General features: G+C 38.6%; 1 protein-coding gene and 1 long non-coding RNA gene across 2 annotated transcripts in view; both read right to left on the reverse strand.

The window, feature by feature from the left end:
- Window positions 1–614, reverse strand: part of LOC111741361 — a 13,917-nt gene extending 13,303 nt beyond the window's left edge. Inside the window, exon 1 of the long non-coding RNA XR_002780975.1 lies at window positions 428–614. This is a non-coding gene — a long non-coding RNA (uncharacterized LOC111741361). The remainder of the gene's footprint in view (window positions 1–427) is intronic.
- A 6,522-nt stretch (window positions 615–7,136) lies between these two features.
- Window positions 7,137–25,774, reverse strand: part of DCUN1D4 (defective in cullin neddylation 1 domain containing 4) — a 71,583-nt gene continuing 52,945 nt past the window's right edge. Inside the window, 4 exon segments of the mRNA XM_023532133.1 lie at window positions 7,137–10,453; window positions 10,568–10,670; window positions 12,760–12,864; window positions 21,276–21,356. Coding sequence (XP_023387901.1) covers window positions 10,398–10,453; window positions 10,568–10,670; window positions 12,760–12,864; window positions 21,276–21,356 — 345 coding nt within the window. The 3' untranslated portion in view covers window positions 7,137–10,397.

The following is a 25,774-nucleotide window of genomic DNA, read 5'->3' on the forward strand; positions in this document are numbered from 1 at the left end:
ATAAACAAAGCATCCCAATCATATGTTGTTGGTAGCTGGTACAGTTTGGGGATACATCAAAACCACAGAACCCAAATCTGTTCCACTGAGAGAATTTGAATCAGCTCCTCTCCAAGAAACTGAAATTAAAAGTCTGAGAAGAGCTGGCTCATTGTAAAATTGGCATTTCTATGCCTCTTCTTTATCTCTTAGATGACTAAAAAAATTTGAGCTGCTTATGGCACCAATTTGGTATCTAAGAGTATCCTTAGAATTAGTATTCATATAATTAAATTGCAAGAGAGGAGCCATGCATAGGTCTCACATGTTGAGATCGCTGCCTGGACAAGCTGGAACACTACAGTGGTTACAACTATTCACTTTGGCTTCAGTCAAGCTTCATTCCCGCAAACAAGCACTTTGTCATCTGCTGACACCCAACAGTTACCTGGGTTGGAATCATAGAGTTCCCAGACAGCCCGGCACCCCTGAAAAATCTGAGCCATGTCAGGGTTCTGCTTGTCTTCTCTTAAAGCTCTTTCTTTAATCAAGCATTTCCAGAGACACATTTACGGAAAGAAATGAGTCATAAGGATATGTGTCATATTTTAGCTATTAGTGAATTTCTTGGGCACTTTCCATTTAGTGGCTTAGAATTTAATTTGAAGAAGTAACTAGCTTTCACTTACTCTAAGATGAAACTGGATCAAGCAGAAACTGAAACTTTGGAAACGCAGAAAGTTCTCAGCAGCTTAAGAAGGGTGGCGGTAAGTGTCAAAATCTGTACCCCTGGTTCCCACACTGGCCCAGTGGCTCATCAGAGAAACAAATAAGAAATTCATATAATTTCATATGTGTTCAAATAAAGAGATAAATAAAAAACAAAAGTATCTGACAAAAAAAAAAAAAACAACTATATGGAATCCCACTGAGAAAAGTCTGATGTTACAAAATGATATGCTACCTATAATCTCCCTTCTTCCCAAGGAATTAGGGTTTGAACCAGACAGGGTGTTTGTCGAACAGAACAAGGCTTGGCAAAGAGAGGGCTCCTACTGCTTCCAGAAATGGGCCAAGCTCTCCTGAGGTCAGAAGCTTCTTCCACTTGGTCAGCAGCCTCCCCAATTCCAAGTCTCCTCCTCGACTAGGCAGGAGGAAGAGTTTTCGATTGCAAGACTGCCAAAGCAAGGGCTTGCCACACACAAATGCATTTCTAAACCACAGCCAACAGAGAAAATTTTTTTTCTTTGGGCAGGAAGAACATTCTTCCCAGGCATAAAAAATTGTATTTTCCATACCATTACTGAGCATGTATGTGAGAGCAGTTAAGATGGCTGCTGTTAGCCTAGCGGAGCTGTGTGAATAGAAGTTAAGAGTATTGGAATTTCATGTTAATTCCATGTATGCACACATCGAAACTTGAGTTTCTCCTGTTCAAAAAGAAAAATTCAAGTGAAAAACAAACAAAAATAAAAACAAAAAAAACCAAGAAGTTAAGAGTATGGGCTCTGTGGCCAGATTATCTGGGTTCAAACCTCGCCTCTTTTTAACTGTGTGACCATGGGAAAATTGCTTAACCAGTCTGTGCCTCTGATATTTTCAGCTGTGTAACGAGAGTAATAAGGATGTAGTGAGGACTAAGTTGTTGCCTACAAAGAACTTAGGATAGGGCCTGGCTCATAGAAAGCGTGGAGCAGATGTTACCTACGATTATTTTGGTGGCAAACTTTTCACATCTCAATTGCTTGTGATCCACGAGGTGTCCTCTACCCATCAGCAGAGAAGAATCATCTGAGAGGTCTCGCAGGGTATTTGTTAACTGAACTTGCTTCAAAACTTTCCGTATGCCTTGTTCTATGCATCTCTTCCATCTAGCTCTTCCTGTGTTACATCCTTTTATAATAAACTGGTGAGCTAGTAAGTAAAATGTTTCTCTGAGTTCTGTGAGCTGCTCTAGCAAATTAATCAACCCCCCAGAAAGGGTATGGGAACCTCCAATTTATAGCCAATTGGTGAGAAGCAAGGGGAACTTGTGATTGGCTTCTGGCTTCTGAAGTGGGGGAGTTGGGGGCAACATGGATTCTTGTGGGGCTGAGACTTTAATCTCTGGGATCTGATGGTATCTCCAGGTTGAGCGTGAGAACTGAGTTAATTGGTTGTTGCTGTTAGAAAACACACGTACACCACATCGTTGTGCCTTTGAGAGCCACCCATACTTCTGAAAGGTGGCCAGTCAGTAGCAGCCTCACTCCAGTGACCTCAATTCCACAGCTGAAGCTTAACAGATTTCTAAACATTCCCACTTCTGAAAATCCAGCCAGTCTTTGAACTCTGTGTTTCCCTGAAACTCTTGATAAAATTAGTGGGAGAGGGGGCCCAAGGAAATCCACCAGAAAACCAAATAGTACACATGGTGCTTATATGCCTTGACCTTCCTCCTGGCAAACTTGTGTCTATATCATGTGGCCTCTCCTGTAATCTGCTGGGTGGAGACATCTACCCGAGTCTACATTGAGCTCTCCCACCTTCTAGCATGTGACTCAGGACATTCTAAACCTCAGTTTCCTCCATATACTCCCCATGATTGTTAAAAGATGTTCAAGGAGATCAGTGTAAAGCACATGGCCTGGCTGGCCATTTTCTCTTCTGAAAGGAGTTAAATGATGTCAACAAGCCACCAACTGGCCTTCTTGATTACATCCCTTGAATTCATTACAGCTTGCTGGCAACCAACACTCAACACAAAATCCATGAATATACGCATGACATCAGTGTGCTAAGGCAGGGATCCCCAACCCCCAGGCCGCAGACTGGTACTGGTCTGTGGCCTGTTAGGAACTGGACTGCACAGCTAGGCTGCACGGCAGGAGGTGAGCAGTGGGTGAGCAAGCGAAATTTCATCTGTATTTGCAGCCACTCCCCAGCGCCAGCATCACAGCTTCAGCTCCACTTCTGGTCATCGAGCATGAGATTTTCATAGGAGCACCAGTCCCTGGTGCCAAAAAGGTTGGGGAACACTGTGCTAAAGTGTGAGGATGACTGTGTTAAACCAGAAAGATAAAGAGTCTAATTTTTTCTTCTTCAGTATCCAGAGTCTGTCACCTGCAATGTCATCCCATAGTGATCAGAATTCAAAAACCAGTTTGCCTAAAAAGACCCACAAAAGTCTGCTCCCTTATCTCCAAATGTCCATGCTGGAGGGAGAAGGAGATGGTTGCGGGTGCCTTTTAGCGAATAATTCGTTTAGCAGGGAGGATTGGGGGAGCAGGACAGGAAGGAGACTAAAGCAATGTGACTGCACAGAAAAGCATATGCTGCATGAAAACTGCGTGCATTCTGATGGAGAGGAGAGAGCACAGGGTCTCTGCCAGCCTGCAAGCTCTCCCTGTAACTGAATGCTGGCAGTCAATGCCTCCTCTAAGGGAGATTTGATGCAAACACAGTATGAGCTTTGGGTCTCTGAAAACTTTGGGTCTTTTGGGAAGTTAGCGGATGAACTTCCTGTTCTTCCCACAGTGTCCTCCCAGCGAAGTCCTCTCATCTACACCTCAGTGCAGCTCGCTCGTCTCTCCCCACTGAGTCTCTCCCCACTGAGGCCCCTCCACTAAAAAAATCTCCCTGTGCCATACTGACCCTTCTCACATGCCAGCACTTTGGCTAACCACTCCCAGAATCTTTGAGGCCTTCCTCCCGTGGGTGTCCTCCCCTCTATTAAAGTGCCTAACAGCTGGGCTTGGTGACAGACGCTCCTGGAAAACGGACCTTGGTCCCCTTTCTGTAGGGAATGATCAGGGGTGTCGGCACGTTACTTCCATCCGATGAGTGGCTGAAGTCTCCAGAGCGCGGCAGAAGAGCAAAGAGCACGTCCTGCCTGGCAGAATCCTTGCTGTGTGGGCCATTTCAAATATAGTTGGACCACCTCCATAGGGAACTTTGGGGACCAGAAAAGAAGTTCCTCCACTGCTTTATCATCTCCTGCTTTATGCAGGTGCCTCCACACACTCCACATTCTTCATCATTAAAGTCCCCGTTTTTCTGTTGGCATCTTTTCATCAATTATATTGCTATCTTTTGGTGACAACGAACACTTCTGTCTGAAAAGCCGACCCTCTCTACTGCCTCTATTGCTGCCTTCGTGTGCACTCCGGGCCTAAGGAGAGCCCTACACTGGGTCCCCATCTATCCCTACAATGCCCTTCTCTCCAAAAGAAACTCAGTTCCAACTGAGTGTCTGTCTGGTCAACCATTTATAAGCGGTTGATGCCACTTAAACCTAATAGGCACAAGACCTCTCATCCAGAAGTCCTTCCCAATTCTTCAATCTATTTTCTATTTACCCCAGCCTCCTCTCCACATTGCTTATATAAACTTTAATAGCTGTGTTCCCAATTTCACATAGGAATTCTGCCTAACATAAAATTGAAGTTTTTCGATAGAGACAATTGTACTGAGAATCTGCAAACCAATCTTGCAAGGACTTGATGGATTTATGAGCACTTTGAGACGTGCAGAATAGATTGCTAAAAGGTATTTCATATTTTATTCAATGATTTGGGGTGTGTCCGTGATAGAATTATAACCCTTGTCCAAATGTTACTCTCAAGATGGAGTATTTAGGAGTCACCACAGGTCATGAAGACAAAATAAATAAATAATAAGCAAGTAGAGACAAAATACAGTGGCTTTCAATATGTGTACTATTGGAAGTAGGCCGAAAACTTTTTAGTGAGTTAGGTCACCGGTGTTGAGTATAAGCTGCTGCTCTCTTTACCATCACATGCTTATTGGAAGATTTCTAGATTAGTTTGAATTTCAAATATTCAAATTTAGGCAATTCTGAGATGTCTCTGCTGGAGTATCAGAGGAAAAAAACAAACCCTTCCAGTTTACTTTCTCATTGCCAGGATTCATCACAATCTACATTCTTCAGTGATTGCAAAGGAATCTCTTTCAAAGGACTGAATACATTTCTTCAGAAGGGATTTACATTTTAAATGATGTTTTTTAAAATTTCCACTTAATTACTACAGTCAATTTTTGTTTTTCAGTTTCCAATTATTATTCTCAGCATAGCCATCCTTACCATAATTTCTAAGCAAGTACTTCTGTATACATGGGATGATTTTATTTTTTAAGGCAATTGAAATGCCAGGGACAAATTCAGTGGGGGGAAAAAACAATTTTCTGCTGAATGTGCCGAAAGTAGTGAACATGCCCTATTTTGGATTATCTTCTGCCTTACAGGCTTAGATAAGTAGATGGCCAGAAAGCTTAATGTATTATTTCCTCAAGTGAGTTTTTTTCCTCTGATTTTTTTTTTCCTTCTAGCTGTAACAAGTTCCAAAGACAATTCTTTTCTAAAGGAATCATGAAAGCTTTTCTCTAATCTGCCTAAACGTTATTCTTCACAGCAGAATTGGGGGTTTACATTCAAATGAGCCATTTCAGCGTGATGTAATGCACGCTACAGCACTGTGGAAAAACACATCCCACCTTCCTGTAGGTTCAGACAAGTCAGGAAAGTTGCCATCCAGAGTAGCCAACTACACTCCGCGCTTCTGCAGCCCCAGGGTTGGCCCAGCGATCTCCCATTCCTACGGATAACATTTTTCATTTTTCTTTGTCTCATTATTTCAAAAAAAACTATTTTTAAAAATGTTCTTCCTTTAGAGAAAACTTCTTGTAATTTCTTTCCTACAGAGGTATGTTTGCAACGTACCTCAGCTGTTTTTTTTGTGTGTGTGTGTTTTGCGCGGGGGCGGTGGGGGTGGGGGAGCGGTCTTAAGTGGACATTAGTGATTTATTCTCTCCCTGGTCTATTTTGTTCCAATTACATTGCTGGAAAACTTTATTTCAACCTGTTAATTTTATTGCGCACCACTAGTATTGCCCAGAGAACACATCTCACGTTCCTATTTTCTATTACTGGATAATGTGCACCTCATGACTTTCTGTCTGCTGTAGCCCAGGTTAAAACTCCTGTCTAAACGTTTGTCACCCCCTACTCCTTTCTATCAATTTTGGATTAAACTTTTTCCTTTATCTCCACCCACTATCTATCCCTTCTCTTTGTAGGTGTCTGGAAGAATATTTCTCTGGTTCGATCCTCAGCTTTTGACCCAAATAATAGTTGAAAGAACCATCTACATAACCAGTGTAAACAGTGAGCACCTGGATTCTCGATTCCATTTTTCAGGAATCTTGTTTTCTACCTCTTCACTTCCTTTCAAGCTTCTAAAAATCTTAAAAGTCTATATCTGTCCCTCCTGATTTATCTTTACATGAGGTTTCTTACGTCCTGACAATTCTTTGCCAAGTGCAAACCCTGTTACTTGCTCCCATCCACATACATTTTCTGAGCATCCACACTGTGCCAGAGGTCTTGCCATCAAGGAGCGGACATTCTAGTGTGAGACAACTGCAGAAAGTGGTCACCAGGGCTGACATACACTTACAGACTAACTGGGTGGCAGGCCTTGGAGGTAGTATAAATGGTCAGTTCTGCCTGGCTCCTTGCACACAGTAAGCATTCAATTATTAACTCAATGTTCAGAAATATACAACATATGGTACTATATTTTTAAAAATCACTATTTGGCCAAAAATCACTATAGTGTTTGTACTTATATCTACAACCGTTCTGGATTAAAAGAGACTAAAGGAGCATGACAACTAAATGCAATGCTTGTCCTTGAATTAAAAATAAAATAGCTATCAAGGCCATTATTGGCACAAATAGGGAGATTTTAATCTAGACTGTATATTGGGCAATAGTATTGTATCTGTCAAATTCCTTGAGTGTGATCACTGTATTGCGGTTCTAAGAATGCCTTTGTTTGGAAATATTAGGTATAAAGTGTCAATGTAATTTACCCTCAGATGGTTCAGAAAAAAAGTGTATCTATATATTGATAGAAAGAAATGCACACACACACAGAGTGGCACAGAAATGTGGTAAAATATTAACTGGAAAACCTAGGTGATAGGTATATGGATGAGTGTCCATTATATAATTCTTGCATTATTTCTATGCTTTGAAATTTTTCAATATAAAAAGTTGAGAAAAGAAAAAGAATAAAACTCAAAATACTTAAAAACTACCTTAAGTGGTTTTTGAAGAAAAAGCCAGAGAAAGGAAGAAAGAATTTACAAATCAGTTCTGAAACCAAACACAAATACTTTTTATTTATGGGATATCATTTTACATCAATTCCATTAAAACCTAAAACCAGTTTGCTGTATTCAATCAAGTTAGGTGGCATAACAGTATCTGAGTTAAGCTGGGAGTCACAGGACTTGCACACGTTTATGAATGTAATGCAAATACTGACGACACGAAGCATTCACAGTTATAGGTTAGCTGCTGTTCATTTAACAGTAACCCCCAAGAGAAATTATTTTATGAAAAAAGCAACCCACGTTTTGGTCTCATTTACAGACACCCAACATATTAGTTGGTCAATGAATTCTATACATTTATTATACAACATATGAAAGAATAAAAGATAAGGCTTACAGAGGTATTTTAGCAGTTGTAAGAATAAAAACCAAGGGGACAAACGAACTTTTAAAGCTTTTTGTATAAATTTCAAAAGCACTGTTAAAATGGAGACTGAGCGGCAACAGAAATCTGTTGTTAAACCGGGTTTGTCTAGTCAGATTCATAGAAACTTAATCCAGAGTTCATGCTCCAAAAAAGCTGCATGTAACATTACAATGGGTTTTTATGACAAATCGAAAAACAACATTTCTGACCTACCGCAGCAGTAAACGTCTAAAAGTTGTACTCCATTACGACAGAGTATTGCAATGAGGAGCTCAAAACACAATGGAAAGAGATAAAGGGCATAGACTTAGGTAAAAAAGGAAAACCAGAAGAAGGCACCCTAATTTATTTAACATTACCCAGTAAGTGCTTGATGATTGCTCAATTTTATGTAACAGGGACATGTTTTAGAAAAGGTATCTTATTACTCTGTCTGACCTTTTTCCTTCCTCTTAAAAATAACTTAATAAAATCAAGAAAACCAAGGGCAAGCACTCAGCAGTCACAGGGGTTTATTTTTCAAGGGAGTTTAAAGATTATTTGAAGTTTTCTAAATATGCCGGATTATCCTTTTGGAGTATTACTTTCATATTACGCATCATGAAATAAGTTTTACTTGGGTTTTTCCCCTATCATCAAAATGTTCACTGTAGATGAAATGTAACATCTCTCCTGTAACAGTCCTTACATCTAGGATTAACTATGCTTAGTGTTTAAAAATTTCTCCAGTTTCTAACAAAACTTTTAAAATACTTTCATCTATGATTTATACATGTATATTCATTTGTGATTTACAGTTGATCAAATTTAAGAACTACTGACTTTACAGTGTGACTTTTAAAAACTTTATAGGATACTTTTGAAAATGGAATCATGTTCTCCACAGACATAAACTTGCCCATGGCCAATCGCCACTAGAATGGCACCATCAGAACAGAACCTCTTTCAACACATTAGTCTCAAGAGCTGTGCTTGCCGTTAACATCTTCTATTCTTTTCAGATATTAATTTGTGCAAACCGGGATGAATTTACAAGGTAGAAGTGAGTCTACAGTCCCTAAACAAGGAATGACTAAGTATGCTTAATCACTACAGAGTTTGTCAAACTTCTGGTTTATTTCACAGCAAACCAACCCTTTCTATTGGGCAGAAAAAGGAAGTACTTTCATTTCACTATATCATGATTTTGTATGTGCACAATACACTGTATATATACATACGGAATTTCTGTCTTTGGTGGTTCAGTTAGAGAAAAACAAATATTATGAAAATTTGAACACTGTTTGCAAAGAAACTGTGAGTAGTGGTCAAAAGTAGCATTGTCTGTGTGCTTTTCTCATTTAATGCCATTTAAAGGTTCACAATTAATCCAAAAAGATTTTTTTTTGGCCAGATTTTGAAATAATCCAAACCTCTTCCAATCATTACATGTTCAATCATGGATCTCGCTTACAACTATAGCGTTCACTTGTTCAAATGCACCATTAGCTTTTTACTTGGATGGATTACATCATTAGACTTTTGTGTTTTCACAAAACTTTAGGGACTAAATTAGTCATTCAATAGCACCAGATAGTTGAGGGGAAACATGTTATCTATCTATTTCCTCAAGAAGGGTAAGGCAAGGGGAGAAAAAAAAGACATAAAATACAAACCTAAAAACACCGTCCTGTTTACTCGTTTCCTCATCCACATAAATAATGGCTATCACCTTTCTGCACAAATTACTCAGGTAATGACGAGTAGCCTCTCCAGGAAAGGTCCTACTGTGTAATAGAGTTAGCTCAATGCTGGTGGTTTCGTGTCCACTGCCAGCAATGGACATTCTGCCAGGAAAAGCCTAGCACGAAAGAAACAAAAAAAGAAAACAAAACAAAAACCTCTCACTTATAATAGAGCTCTTTTCCCAAAAAATTAGAAAATTAGACACCATGAAAGCTTAACTAAAAGTTCAAGCCACAACTAAAAGTGCTCTGCAGTTATACAATGCCAGCAAACCATCGGGTTTCATGGAGGAGCCAAACAAATTTTACTTAGAATGGCATAGAGAGCATCAGCAGACCAAACACTGACAAGAAGAAAGCAAAAGAAAAAAAAAACAAAACACTAAAGAAAGTCTGCAAGAGTTTAAATCCCATCCCACCACACACACAAAAGTTACAATTTTAATTTGTTCATCTGTACCTATATTCAAATTACTACAGCTTTTAACATTAGAAAATTAAAACCTATCCCTTTCATGGTGGAAATGATTTGTGACATGTACATGTCTATATGTTCAAATAATTATCAGTTTCATCATTTAAAAATGCCAGTATTTAAGTAAGCCAAATTATATTTGGAATATGCCTCTGAAAAGTTATTTACTCCCACCTCCTTCCAAAAGTTGGCCTCTTAAACAATAAGGTGAATTCTGGCAACATTTGCTTATGGTAACAGTTGTTCTGTCTTGTCTTCTGAAATGCTACATTTGAGACCAAATAAAAGTATAATTGGTTCATTTGAAAAAAGGGACTAGAAATATGCCTCAAAATTATTTTTACAATACATTTTTGCAGAAATAATCTCTAGGTGAAGCTTGTTTTTATACACATATACAAAATTTAAACAGCAATATACACATAGTCACAGTGAGGACGTTGGCAAATTCACCAATCTGTAGTGTAAATACAAACTGCAAAGCAGCCTTCCAAGAGAACAATGCTACACAGCAGGCAGAGCTGGCCCATTCAATAGCAAACACCAAAAACGTCCCTGCAAAAGGGAGACAGTGCAAGAAAAGCAGCATGCGCTTTGATACAAACAGCAATTTATGGCTAATGGTTGACATAACTGTGGTAACAGTGACTCTTTCGCTGCTATGCATAAAGTCCTAGGACATCTGTTTGTCTTTATACCACTCCACAAACTCGTCCAACAAAACTGGCCCTGAAGAGAGAGAGAGAGAAAACAACACAGCTCTGAGGCTTTTCACAATGAGAAGGATGAGCAAATGTACGGCAACGGGGGAAGAGTGAGAGAACACCCAGCATCGGTACTTACACGCTCCATCTTCGTCATAGTTGCTGAGGTCAAGATTAATTGTTCTGCTAAACTCTAGCACATTGCACCACTGGTCTTTGTTAATAACTTTATATTTTGATTGCTGATGGAGGGAAAATTAATATGGATTACTGATACAATTAACAAATGGGATGGTTTCAATTGCTGTATGAATCAACTTTAATACAGTTCATGAAGGTTAACTCTCTCCATATGTGGTGTGTTAAGTACCAATCTAAGAGAAGGGTGAGAAAGAGAGCAAGCATAGAACTTAGGATAACAATTTTCATTACAAAAATATTATGGGGGTTCAACACAAAATGACAAGCACATCAGAGAAATACAATTTTATACCCCTAGAAGTGAAATTTCTAGACCGCAAAAGCCCTCTCTTATATAAAATGGGGATAATACCTACTTCATAGAGATGTTGCAAGAATTAAAAGAGAGAATTTGTGTAATTTATGTAAAGCACTTCATTCTGTGCTTGGTACAAAGTAAGTGCTAAATAAAGAGTAGCTCTCATGAATAGACCTGACACGACCAGCACAGTACCTGTCACGCTGTCAGCTAAAAGTACACACACACGTGGGTCGCTCGATGAGGACCTACTGAGTGCTACATGCGGTCTCAGACTAGGTGCTCTAGCCACTGAAAAAAATTACTGTTCTAATAATTCAAAACTTGAATCCAGTAATAAAAGCAATCAGAATAGCCATGAAGTAGTTTTCTAATCCTCTTAGACAATAAATTGGCCAAAAGTGTATTTTAAAATACAGTATTCCTGCATAAAGCTTTAAAAATAAAAGCCAGATCTAATAATTTTTAAATCAACCACTAATATCTGAAACAGTGGAAAACAATACAAGCACATAAAAAGCAAAGAGAGTTGAGCCAATGGTTTTGAGGATGCAAACAAAAAAGCTCAAATGAAAAGATCTGTGTCCTTTTAAAAGAAAAATCCAAACTAATAAGAAAGAGAACAAAGCACAGAGTACAAGTTTAACTTTCTAAGCAACTAAAGGCAAAAAACAATCATTGAAACCGATGATGAGGTTCCTGGAATTCTGCAAAGTCAAACTGGCTTGCAGCGAGGTCTTTCAGCTAAAGAACATTTCATGCTCAGGCTCAAATTCTGCTCAACTCTCTAAGAACAAGAACCTACTTCTACTCATTTTTCAAATAAAGCGAACATTTCATGGGGCTGTCAGAGAAATTAGAACAGATCATGTAAGCAAATATTTTACATTAAAACCAGTTTTTATACCTTTCTTGAGGAGTTCCAGTTAGTAATGTTACAAGCAAATTTTAATAATGTTCCTCAAAGTATTGTATCACTTGGAAGTTTTCCCAGACAATTACATAAAGTAAGTCGTAAGAAAGATTATTCCAAGAGTGAAGCTAGAGTCAGGGACCAGGATTTCCTCAAAGACCCAACACCCCCAATCCTTCCAAGCAAAGGGCATTTTTTAAAAAGGGTTTGGGGTCGAAGGGCAAGAAGAATGCTACCTATATATGACAACCCAGTAACTCCAACTTACATCTCAGGTGCTTCCAGATCCTACAGTATTACACTACATTAAAACCTGCTCCTAATAACCAGCAGCTCAAAGTTTTTTTTATCACGAATACTTAAAGCAAACCAACGATGGAGTAAAGTGCTGGATTATTTCTAATGCTAACGTGAAGAAAGTTTAAACTGAAGGAGATATTGTCAGTTTGCCTAACACTTAGATTGATTCAAGGTCCCCAAGTTACCTGGAGATAAGAGTAGAGAAGACTGCATTACAAACTTTTTTTAATACAAAGGCAGATGGCTGGTTTTTTAAGCTTTGCTCAATAAAAGTGAAAATTCATCTCAAGCCAGAAAAGAGTAAATCTTGCTTTACTACTGCTACAAGAGCAGGAAATCTCAACAAAAGTGAAGCCTTAAAATGAGAACGAGACAGGGGAGGACAGGAAAGAGCTTGGCTGTCCCTGATGCGTCTGTACTGGGAGCGATGCAACACGACGTCAATGCACACACGGGCACAGAGAAAACGGGCAGCTGCTCATGGGCAGCAATTATGTCACCACAATTCCTACAGGCAGAAAAGTACAACAAACAGCAAGTAACATAAAATGGTTAAATAAAGTATACTTGGTACTTCTAAGCAAGCAAACATATATTCCATAAAATAACAATTTGGTACCTCTAAGAATTGGTGAAAAACTGGAAAAAGGGGCCAGATTTTTCCTAATAACAGTCCCAACATGCACTTGGCAGTGTTTATGTCTAGGCTGCGCTGGTCCTTTTCCTGTTTAACAAACAAAAACAAGGATGAGCCAGATGCCCCCAAATAATAAATTCCAATAATCCAAATTTCTATTTCACTTCAATAAGAAATTAGTAAACACTCATTTATCATTTAGCATACACCATAAAATACTTGGATTGAGGCTAAGGTGGGGGATGGGAGGTAGTCAAACACAATGGAAGCCTTGCTCTGTTTGAAAGATTCGTTTCAACTGAATATCACCCTAATGCAAAATCAACTAGTCAGGTAGTAATGGTATCTACGATTATTTCGGGATAAATAAAAATCTACAACTCAATCACTTGCTGTTTGACATTTATGAGAATTACCAAAATCATAACTGTTCACCCCAAAGCCCATAACTTAACTAAATGAAGTTTAAAGGTTTCAATTTCCATGCTTAGGAATCAAGTTTCCTTAATATAAATCATTTTCCAACAACTTTATTTTATTGGTAAATATATTTCTTATATTTAAAAATGTTGGAATTAAATTTAGTTCATAATAAATGTTGGGGTTCTGGAGAGTCTCTCCAAGTAAAAGGGTGTATTCATACACCTGCCGTGGGGGAAAGCAGCCTGCCTATTACAATCCTTCTTACCTTGGATTTGTTAGATGTGAAATCTCCTAGCAGAATACCCCTAACTAGTAACCAAGTGAAAGACAACATTTCATAAAGAAACCAGAAAAGAAATATTACATAAACCTCAATATGGGCAGATTAATTCTAGTTGTTTGCAGTTAAGGATCCTAATTGCTCATTCTCAATCTCCTTACAAGTTTTCATTCTCGAACTCTTAAGTGGGGAGTTTTTATGCAAAGGGACAGAGGACCTGGGGCCGTAAACGGTAACCTTACATTGCCAAAGCTAGCCTGTGTGTGGTTCTCTTAACTCTGGTGGAAACTTACAAAAGAACTTTCCTACAAAGGGACAAAGTTTCTGGCTATCTCATTTGTGGTAGAATCTAAATGTTCATCAAATTAAGGAATGATTCTGTGACCACGATTGTCAGCCACATATGCAGTCACACATACCTCCTGATAAAATATATTATTACCTGAAGGACTCTAACAGTGAAGTGCTCTCTAGTACACAGAAAATTTCTGACCTTGACACTGAATTTAAAAGTAAAGGACTTAAACAATACAGCAAATGTAAGGGCCTCACTCAACAACAGCAAACAAGGTAGATGAAAATACAGAAAGATGTGCAATAGGTCTGGTCTGTCTTTTGGTCGTAAAACATAATGACCATTCACGAACAGACCACGTCAGATGTCTCCGCGTCACCCTTCTCTGTTACAGGCCATACAACTTAAGTCTGGTGATAGGGGGGATGCCCCAATTGCAGTTCTATGCAAACGAGTGGGGCCTCCTAGCCACAGCATTCTCTGCCTGCCCCTTGGCCATGCATATTGTCCTGCTCAGGGCTGCAGTACTCACTTCCCACGGAGAGGACAAGAGAAAAGGTGCTCTAGAGATTGTCCACCTTTTGCCAACCGAGCCTCATTGGTTTGTTGCATTTCAAGGGTTTATACTTCTGCGATACACTGTGCAAACAAATGGAAAACTTCCTCTAACCCTGTAACAAAGGTGTGGCAGACAGCAACAGCACACCATACTATGAAGCAATCCACAAGAAAAAATGAGTAAACTGTTGAAAACACACATGGCACCACAGGACTGGGCCAAAGTTCATTTGTTGAACAGCAGCTCACGCAGCACTGGGCTGATGACACTGGTGCTCGGGGAAAAGCTTTCCTTTGGAGGAGTTTGTAATCATTCACTAAACCTAAAATTCCTAATCTAGCTTCAATACATATTGTGCCTTCTTCCAACATCATCAATGCCTATGTTCCCATCACAATGGACATACACTAAGGTGACAAAAAGAAAAAAAAGATACAAAAGACCTGGACAGACTCTTTGCAACAATATAATCATCTGACAAACTGATGATCATGAAGGATTTCAATGCATGTGTTTGGCAGTGATGCCCAAACAGGGAGGAAAGGCATCAGACTCACAGGACCGGAAGCTGAACAGCACTCACTTACTCCTGCTCTGCAAAGGTGCCAGCCAGCAGCTCACAATCACTAACACCATCTTCTGCCTAGCAAATAAGAGAAAGATATTATGGATGCACTCAAGATCTGAACAGTGGCTTCTCGCTGATAACCAAAATTGCCTGTGGGTAGATTTGAGGCTGTGTAACTGAAAACACTCAAAATTCCTGGGAACAACAGTCCGGAGATCCCACAGCAAACATCTATTGAACATCAAAATAGAGACATGCCCAGGGGGTTCTCCACAGCAATGATCCTAATGGCATTCTCTGCCAAGGAGTTCCCAATTACAAGTGAATCAATCTCCCAGGATACTATGAAGCTGGGCATTTAAAAAATAATAATAATCACCTTAACTAATTCAAGGAGGACAGCAAAGACATCCGGAAGCTCCTCACAAGAAATTTAAATAGTACACGTCAACACCAACCCTGTGACCCTCTGCTCAGGGAGCACCAAGCACCTCCCCTCATGGAGCAAGGGGCAGATTTCTGCATCTCTAGGTCAGAATCTAAGCAGAAAGCATCTTTAGACAGCCTATCAAGAGTCAATCAGCATCCCCAGAAGGTCTAGCAAGGTTAAAGGAGAAGAAATGAAACTTTTCTCTCTGCCCATATCTTGACCCAAATGTGTCAGTATATATTTAATAGAGTTTAATTTTCTAAGATAACAAATGCTTTAAAAATCATTTTTCAAAGAATAACAGAAACTGAAAAGATTCCATATACCAAAGAGGTACCAACCCCCTACAATACACAACTAGACTCTGCCTTGTTGTCTTCCTTAATCACAGATTAAAAACAGCAGTTACAGTTGAGATCAAGCCTCTTAGTGATGCAGCTGCAAAATCAAAGGATCCTACTGTGAGTAGTCTTCTTAAGAAGTTATGTTTTATATATGGAATAAATGCAGTCCCTAAGCTAAAGACTAATAACAGCTAATGCAGAGTAGAAAATAATGAAGTTTTATTAAAGTTCATATTTGAAGTTCTAACATGAAAAAAATATATCACCTGTTTATGTGAGACTATTCTAGTACAAGTCTTCCTACAAGATGTGAAAATTAAGCATTTTTTCCCTTAAACAGCACAATGACTTAAGAAATAATAACTGAAACAAATAGGCAATTGTATATATATAAATATAAATACTATAAAAATGAATACTCAAATGAATAGATACACTATTCAGAGGCCCCCCCCAACTCTTTCAGAGAATCTATTTCCAATTTTCACAAAGTTTTGACAGCTTAAGACATATGTAAAAAGGGGAACCTTTAATTATCAAAATTATAAAGAAAAAAATCTTCAACAAAAAAAATTCCTAAGATTTTCAAGATCTAGTTGGATTTAAGAATAAATATGTAAGTGACCATTATTGGAAACATAAATGGTGACGACCAAGTCAGAAATTGGTATGTGAAATCAAAAGGACTAAAATGAAGACCTATGACGTATCATGGAATTTGCATTTGAGACCACGGGGATTACAAAAAATAAAGAGAAAATGCAGTCCTCCTTACCACAGCTACCTAAATAAACAAACATAAGGCAAAAAATAGAGAGCTCTAACTCGAATCTTAAATAATACAACTCAGTTTATAAAACTGAAACTATAGCAAATCAGTTTTTTGAATAGGTTTTTTAAAAAATACACATAAAAAAACAAAACTTTTTAAAAAAAATACACATTAAAAAAACAAAAAGTCATAAAACCCAAAAATTAATCTAAATAATTATGCTCTTAGAACTTACCAAAAATTAGTTTAAAGATCAAAATGTTCGCAATTACTTAAACTATTGACGTCTCCTTAAAACAAAAGAAAAAATCTGCCAACAGGCACAGTCCTACTTTGTCATTTTATTTAGTTCAGATCCTATTATTGTAAGCACTATTCTTGGAATATAAGTCATTATTTGAAACTTCAGGTTTGCAGACACCTAAGTAATGTCAGTGAAGGATAATTCAACAACTATTTCTAACTCTATGGTTAACTTTTATTAAGAAATTAATCTGAGCTAGAAACTTCTAAGGGCCTTATACTTAAACTCATTTAGTACAACAACCTTATTAGGATAGGAAATATTATTCTCCTCAATTTATAAAAAAGGAAACTGAGGCACAGGGGGTTAAAATGGCAGACATTAAGTGGTAGATAATAGGTAAATAGCTGGGACTTGAACCAGGAAGTCTAATTCCAAGCCTGAGTTCTGCATCCTGAGAAGTAATGAGAATGAGGGAAGAGAGGTTTAAACATAAAGTGACATACAGTCCGATGAGCTTTACAAGTAACTGCTGAGCAAATCTGTGTGCAATAACCAGAGCAATTTTTTTTAAATTAAGATATAACTGACATACAATATTATATTAATTTCAAGTGTACAACATAGCAATTCAACATTTATATACATTATGAAAAAAGAGTACTTTTAAAGATAAAACTGACAAGGTTTTCAGGATAACAGACCTGGGATCAGATGCCTACATATTCTTCCTACTCTTGTTCCTTACCCAGACCTACTTTCTCTTTGTAATTTACAATGAAAATATAAGACAAAAAATAGAGAGGTGTGTATATGGTGTGTTGGGGGAGTTGTGCGGGAGGGAAACAAACAGACTGACAAGTAAAGTGGTTAAGAAGTGAGAAACTGACTCAAATCAGAAGAGGACGTGAATCCAAATGGTCACAACAGACTAAGGTTAGAGTCAGGAGGAATTCTCCAATGAACACAAGATCCAGCATATTTTCCTTAGCAAATTCTGAGTAACATCATAATCATTTCTAATTTAAATGGAAATGTTGTTTTACTTAGAGAAAGGAGATACATTTATTTTAATATGTGTGGCCTCTGACATCTTCCTGAAACACCTCCTCAGAAACAGGAAATAGAAGCACAGTTACCTCCTGACAGAAGAGTGAGTGTATCAAGGGACAGGCTGTGAGGACTGACTTGTAACAGACCACCCATCACAAGCTCACCTCTCAGTAAGGAATTCCCACTGGTGTATTCTGCCTCCAGAAAGCCCTGTTTACAACTTTACTTAAAGTTTTCTTCCAAAGAGTGAAAAATCAAGGACTTCTCTCCTACCCCAAAGGGAAATCCCTTCTCTTGCTCACTGCCATTCCTTCCCCTTCACCTTGAAGGCCTCCCTTTCTCTCAATCTAGTGGTTTCTTCTAACTTCACCTACTTCCTGATTCCGTCTGGATCCACCTCAATCATGCTAGGAGGGCTCCTCTCGACTCCCTTCTGCCCTCCAGGCTCACATACTTCTCACTCTCAATCCATCCCTTTATCCTCTCCTTTCTGCATTGATAAATTATATGCAAGGACCTCATGCACTGCTGGAAAAAAATCTGAGAGCAGCATCACTATAGATTCATGGTGTCCGTCTACTCTTAGCTGGACTAAGAGGCTGCTGCTAGCAGCACCTCTCTGTTATCCTTCTTAAAATTCCAAGCGTCAACTTTCTCTGCGACTTTCAGCTTAATACCCTGTCTCTGCCACAGAGAATGTAGAGAAATCAAATTTAACTGGTACTTAATAACTATTCCCAGATCAATAAAACATTACTATATTTAGTCTTTTATCTCATTCTCTTTGTCCAATCTTATCTCTCCAGGTCCTTTTAAAAAACGAATCAAGAAAAAAATGGCTGTTTTATTTAAAGGAATCATACAACAGTATCTGTTTATATAATAAATCTTGCATTGGGGGAAAAACCATATGCATAAATATACTCTGACAAAATTCCACTTGTATGAGAGAATTGGTCATTTCACCCTTAACTTATATACCATCATCGTCCTCTAACAAAATATCATAGGATGGTGACAGCTGTGAGTCAGAGAAGGTGGTGTGGCTCTGTGGAGAGGACACGGCCTGTACCTCAGGGGCAGAGCTCAGGCGCAGGCTGTCCCCTCCACTCTGGCTCTCTTTACTCAGCTGTAAAGTTTCATGAGCCTATGATATCCACAACACTATAACTAAGTTCAAGTCAAAGTAAAATCAGAAGAAAAATAATATAACTGTATAGCCAAGTACTATTTTTAATTAGCCATAAAGTTTGAAGGTGAGGAAAAACCAATCCAATCCCACCCTTAGGAGTATAATCTGGGTGGAGAGATGTTAAATGGGCCATTTTACCATTTTCTGGTAAGGTACTGTAGTTGCTTTCCTGGTATATTAAAGAATAATTCAGAATATCTAACATATGCCATTGTTATTTGCAATAGAGAATATTTAGGACATTAAAACAATCAGAAAGTTTCTATTAAAAGTTTATTTTTCTAATAAAATTTCTATTAAAAGTTTGATTTTAAAAGTTCTGCTGTGTGAATTATAAGTTATTACCACCTCTTTAGTGGAAAAAAAAGATTGGAGGGATAAAAAGCAGCTTAAGTTCTGCTTCTAACCAAATGGAGTTAGAGAAACCAGATTTCCCTTTCCCTTCATAGTCAAGATAAAAATTAACCAATACAAAGAGACTCAGAAATGGCAGAGATAATGGAACCTGAAGACAAAGTTGTTAATATACCTGTTATAAACATGTTTGGATGTTCCAGAAGGTGGAAGAAAATATTACGATGAAGAGAGAAACAGAAGACAGAAAAAAAGACCCAAACGGAACTTTTAGAGAAGAAAAAATAACAGTATCTAAAATAAAAAATATACTTGCTTGGATTAATAGCAGATTAGACATTGCAAAAGAAAGGATTAATATTAGTAAACATAGTAATCGAAATTACCCGAAACAGAAAAGGAAAAAACCCTGAAAATAAACTGAACATGGCATCAGTGGCTTGTGGGACAATATTAAGCATCTAACATAAATATAACTGTAGTCCCAGAATGAGAGCAGAGGAAGACAAAAAAAAAAAAAATATTTGAAGAAATAACAGCTGAAGAATTTCTCAATTTAATACAAATTATATGCCCACAGATCTGGAAAACTCAACCAATCCTAACCTGAATAAACATAAAGAAAATTATAACAAGGTACACTGTAATCAACTTGCCGAAAAGCAATAAAAAAAAATAAAAGCAGTCATAAAACAAAACATGACATATGTTCAAAAGACCAATAAACAGCCCCAGACTTACCATTAGAAGCTACCCAAGATAGAAGACAACGAAGATATCATTGAAGTACTAAAAGAATATTCGATCAATCTAGAATATTTTATCCAGATAAGTACCTTTCTAAATTGAAGGCAAAATAAAAGCACAGAGAATTCATCGCTAGAAGATCTCTACTATGAGACACGTCAAAGGAAATTTTTTAGGCAGAAGGCAAATGATACCAGATAGAAATCTGGATCTATACAAAGAAACAGAGAACACAGACATAACAACACAATATATGGTATGGTCTTGAATGTCTATCCCTCTGAAATTCATTTGTTGAACTCCTAACCCTCAAGATGATGGTTTTAGATTAAACTCTGCCCTTATGAATGTGGAGGTGGATTGATGCTCTTATATAAGAGACACCAGAGAGACCTCCTCCCTTCCGATATTATGAGGTTACAGCAAAGTGAAGCTCTCACCAGACGCCTAATCTGTCCGTACCTTAATCTTGGATTTCCCAGCCTCCAGACTATGAGCAATACATTTTTGCTTTTTATAAACTACTCAGTTTCTGGTAATTGTTAGAACAGCTTTAATAGACTAAGACAATATATTGTGAGATTTGTGGCATGCATATAAGTAAAATGCAAGGTAACAACAGCAAAAAGTTGAGAGGGCAAAATTAAAGTACACTGTTGTAAAAGTTTTTGCATTATACAGGAAGTGGTATATTACTATTGAAGACAACTTGTGAAAATTTAAAGCTATATAGGGTAAAGCCTACAGCAACCACAAGAAAAATGAAGCACAGATATAGCTAACTAGGCAATAGTGGAAATAAAATGGTATTATAAAAAACAAAAAACAAAAAACAAAAAAAACCCTCAATCCAAAAGAAGTCATAAAGAGAGGAAAAAAGGAACAAAAAACAGATGAGTCAAATTGGGGGAGAAACAACAAGATAGGAAATGTAAACTTAACCATACTAACAATTACATTAAATGAAAATGGTTTACACATCTCAATTAAGACAGATATTGTCAGACCGAAGTATATGCTAGCTATAAGAAACATACTCTAAATATAAAGACACAAATAGGTTAAAAGTAAAAGAATGGAGAATGTGATGCCTGAATCTGTGGCAGACATCTTGGTATCACGAGGGAGCCGGCTCGCAACCACTCCGATGATGGCAGGGTGGGAAGGAGGACTGTGAGGCCTTGATGGCATCTTTGACCAATAACTGATAAACCAACCTTGGGATCACCCCGCCCACAGACTTATGTCTTGACTTCAGTGGTGAAGTTAATGAGTGAAAAGATTCTGAATCTTGAAAAATCACATTAAGAGAACATTTCTAAGGCCAAAAAAAAAAAAAAAGGCATAGATGATAAAAGCTTTGTTCATCCCTCTTGCAACCACATCGAAGTTGTGACAGAAACACGGAGCAAACAGCAAGCAGAGTCGCCTGGGATCTAGATGAACAGAGCACTACAACTAGAGAGAGAAATAATTAATTACCCTGAAACAGTAGAAGGTAGGATGGGGTGAAGACGCAGGGCTGTCTGGTCTCGAGCAACTGAGTGGGACAGAGGCTGTGGCAGCGGCAGCTGCAGACGCCTCTTAAAGGGGCCAAGTCGCCAGTGGATTTTTCACAGTAACGGACATGCTCGCTTTGAGCACCAACGCTCGGTCTGCTGCTCAGGAGGCACCAAGAACCTACAAGGGGACGCTGAGTTATCCGAGTGAGGGCTGAAGGCGAGGCTCTCTCCCGGGCAGAAGTCCTGGCGGTATCCATTATCCCTCTGTTGAGCCCTCCTCCACTCCCAGTGCATGGACACAGCGCCACCATAGTAGAGACCTCGTCAAACTGGATAACAGAGGTCGCTCTGCCCACAGGATTTCCTGAAACTCCACCTCTTCCAACTCGCAGCCCCGCCTAAGCCATATCCAGGTGTGTCCTCGGTAAGTCAGGTGTTCCTTACTGAGCAGCGCCAAGATTCACACTAGAGGCAGCTGGCCTCGATTTCTGGCATGGTTTCTGGCTCGATTTCTGGCATGGTTTCTTGAGGCAACTATAAGCAAAATATCTGTGGATTGCTTGCTGAATTTTAACAGGTAGCCCCAGAGGGGAACAGGCTGGGGCTAAACTTGGCCTGCAGCTGAACCCCTCTCAGGACTGTGCCACTGGACAGCTACTAAACAAAGCCACACTAGTAAGACCAGGATACTTAAGAGCTTTGCTTAGTACATAGAAACAGACACAGAAAGGCAGCCAAAATGGAAAGACAAAGAAGCAGCAACTATATGATATGAGAGAACAGAACAGAAGTCCAGGAATAATGGAGTCAAGCAATCTCACAGATGCAGAGTTCAAAACATTGGTTATAAAGATGCTCAATGAACTTTTGGGAAGTGTAGATGAATTCAGTGAGAACTTGAACAAAGAGATACAAAACATAAAAATGGAAATAGAAATAAAAAAGGAATGAAGAACACATTATCTGAGATGAAGAGAGTACATCAGATGGAATAAACAGAGTGGATAAAGAAGAGGATTGAAGGATAGATATAGAGGATGGGGAAGCCAAGGACACTCAATCAGAGCAGCAAGAAAAAAGAAGCCAAGACTATAATAATAATTTAAGGAGCCTACGGGACACTATTAAAGGTAAAAATATCTGTGTCATAGAGGTACCTGAAGGAAAACAAGATGTTGAAGAGCTATTTGAAGAAATAGTGATGGAAAACTTCCCTAATCTGGTGAAGGAAATAGACATATAACCCCAGGAAGCTCAGAGAGTCCCAAGAAAGAGGAACCCAAACAGGCCCACACCAAGACACATCACAATTAAAATGCCAACAATTAAATATATAGAGAGAATCTTAAAAGCAGCAAGAGAAAATCGGTTAGCTACCTACAAGGGAGCACCCATAAGACTGGCAGCTGATTTCTCAAAAGAAACTATGCAGGACAGAAGGAAGAGCTTGGCACAAAATATTCGACATGATAGAAACCCAGGATCTACAACCAAGAATACTTTATCCAGCAAAGCTATCATTTAGAGTCAAAGGACAGGTAAAGAGCTTCCCAGACAAAAATAAGCTAAAGGAATTTATCATCACCAAGCCAGTATTACAGGAAATGTTGGAAGGACTTCTTTAAGAAGAAAAAACATGCATGGAAAACACGAATAAAGACTGGTAATAACTACATTCCTATCAACAAGTACCTCAAATGGAAAAGAATTAAGTGCTCCAGCCAAAAGATAGAGTGGCTGAATGGATAAGAAAACAAGACCCCTACATATGCTGCCTACAAGAGGCTCACTTCATATTAAAAGACACACACAAACTAAAAGGAAGTATGGCAAGAGATATTGCCTTCATGGACCTAGAGGGTACTGCGCTGAATGAAATGGGTGGGATAGAGATAAGACAAATATCACATGATTTCATGTACATGTGGACTCTAAAGAACAACAACAACAAAAGCAGAAATAAACTCATAGATACAGAGAATATTTTGAGGGCTACTAGATGGGAGGGGGTTTGAGTAGGATGGTGAAAAAGTTGAAGGGATTAAGAGATACAAACGGATAGTTGCAGAATAGACATGGAGATGTAGAATACAGCATGAGGAAGACGGTTCATGATGTTGTACTGAATATGTGAGGGGGAAGACGGTACTAGATTGAGTGGGGTGATCGCTTTGCAGGTTATGTGGATCTCTGATCACTATTCTGTACAACTGAAACTGCTATATTATTGTATGCCAACTATAATTGAAAAAAAACTCACTGAACTGCATAATATAAATAAAAGCAACTAACTGTCTATTATATTTCAACAAAGCCAGGTGGAAAAAAAGAATAGAAAAAGCCATATTTTGAAGACTTTAATCAAAAGAAATCTAGAGTGGCTACATTTGTATCAAAATAGAGTTCAAAACAAGTAACATTACCAGAAATAAAGAGACATTTCATAATGCGAAACAGTCAATTCTTCAAGAAGACATAACAGTACTGAGTGTATCTAAATCTAATATCTGAGTTTCAAGATACATGAAACAAAAGAAATGATAGAAGTGATAGGAGAAATATTATAGTTGGAGAGTTCAATATTCTTCTTTCAGTAGTTGACAGAACAGGTAGGCAGAAATCAATAAGGATACAGAAGACTGAACACAATCAACCAACCTGACCTAATTGACATTTATAAAACACTCTACTACACAGCAGCAGAATATTCCTTCTTTTCAGGTACATATAAAACATTCATCCCAACAGACCATATTCTAGACTATAAATCAAGCCTCCATACATTTAAGTGGACTTAAATTATACAGGATATGTTCTCTGATCACAGCAGAAATTAAACTAAGTATCAATAATAAAAAGATTACCTGGAAGATCCTAAATACTTGGAAAATAACACAAACACACTTCTAAATAACCAATGGGTCAAAAAAGAAACCACAAGGTAAACAGGAAAATATTTTGAACTGAATGCAAATGAAAACATAGTATCTTGAAACTTGCAGTATAGGGCTAAACAAATAAAACGAAAAAGGATTCAATAATAAATTTACCTTACAGCATATTTTAGCTGAATGGTAGTTGTTATTATTATGTTAAACAGCTTAATTCACTGATATTTATTGATACTCTCCTTAAAAGCAAAGAACTCTGCTGGCTGCTATTGGGGATATCTAGAAAGAAAACACATCATCCCTTAACCTGGCAGATAAAATTAAGGCCTTTACCTGAACTCCCCAGCCAGGCTAGAGGAGACAGGAGTGCCACATAAGAAAAGGCACGTGATCCCTCCAGGACAGGAGCCGGCGAGGCTGTGTGAAAGTTGAAGCGTGTGTCTTGGGCCCAGAAACATGATATAGGGCTCTAGGTGGAGGTCCAGCGTGACAAAAGACAAAGTAGAAACTACCAAAAAGGCAGGCGGCAGGCTCAGTGAACAGGTAACTCAACTTCACCACAACACAGGTGTTGCAGACATCACGTGAGAAAGGGAGCCTGGGACTTGACTGTGAGAGCCTGGATTGACCCGCAGACTAGACCTGGAGCCAGAACCCGGGTCCTGGGTCTACTACTGATAAACAATGTGACCATGGTCCAATTTCTCCACTTCTCTGAGACCCACTTTCTTCCTCTGTGAAGTGTGCTAAGAGCACCCGTCAGAGTTGCTGTGGGAGCAGCTGCACCATACATTCGATGAAACACTATGTTAGCATAAGGCAGAGGGAAGTTGCTGAAGGCTTCGGTGAGCTGGTGACCCTGAGACTGGAAAAAGATGAATGACAACCTACTGATGTGAATGCTGGACGAGAAGTGAACAAATGTGGAAATAAGGCGACTGCAGCAGCACAGGCCAGGAGTAACAGGGCCTTAACCAGCAAGAAGCACCGAGAGAGGCAACCAAAGGAGCCTGACCAAGGGTGGGATGCAAAGCCGGGAGGAGTAAAACGGAACCTGAGTCTAAGGCGCCCGCACGCGGGAAAATGTGACCCCAAACAGGGAAGTTAGAAAATAAGTCCTACGTTTCTAGGTATAATGCTTCTAAACAAACTTTGACTCATACAATAAGAAACAGCTGACTTTGAGAGGAAAAAAATCCTCATGTAATAAAATATTTAATCCTAGAAAATATGCATCTATTCTAAAATCATCTGGCAAATCGCTTCTATATATAATTACACAAATGCCATTTAGTAAAATGCTATATCTGAATTTTACCATACAATTTCTAACATCTATAAAT

Source organism: Pteropus vampyrus, unplaced genomic scaffold (assembly GCF_000151845.1).
Source record: "Pteropus vampyrus isolate Shadow unplaced genomic scaffold, Pvam_2.0 Scaffold77, whole genome shotgun sequence".
Lineage (NCBI taxonomy): Eukaryota > Metazoa > Chordata > Mammalia > Chiroptera > Pteropodidae > Pteropus > Pteropus vampyrus.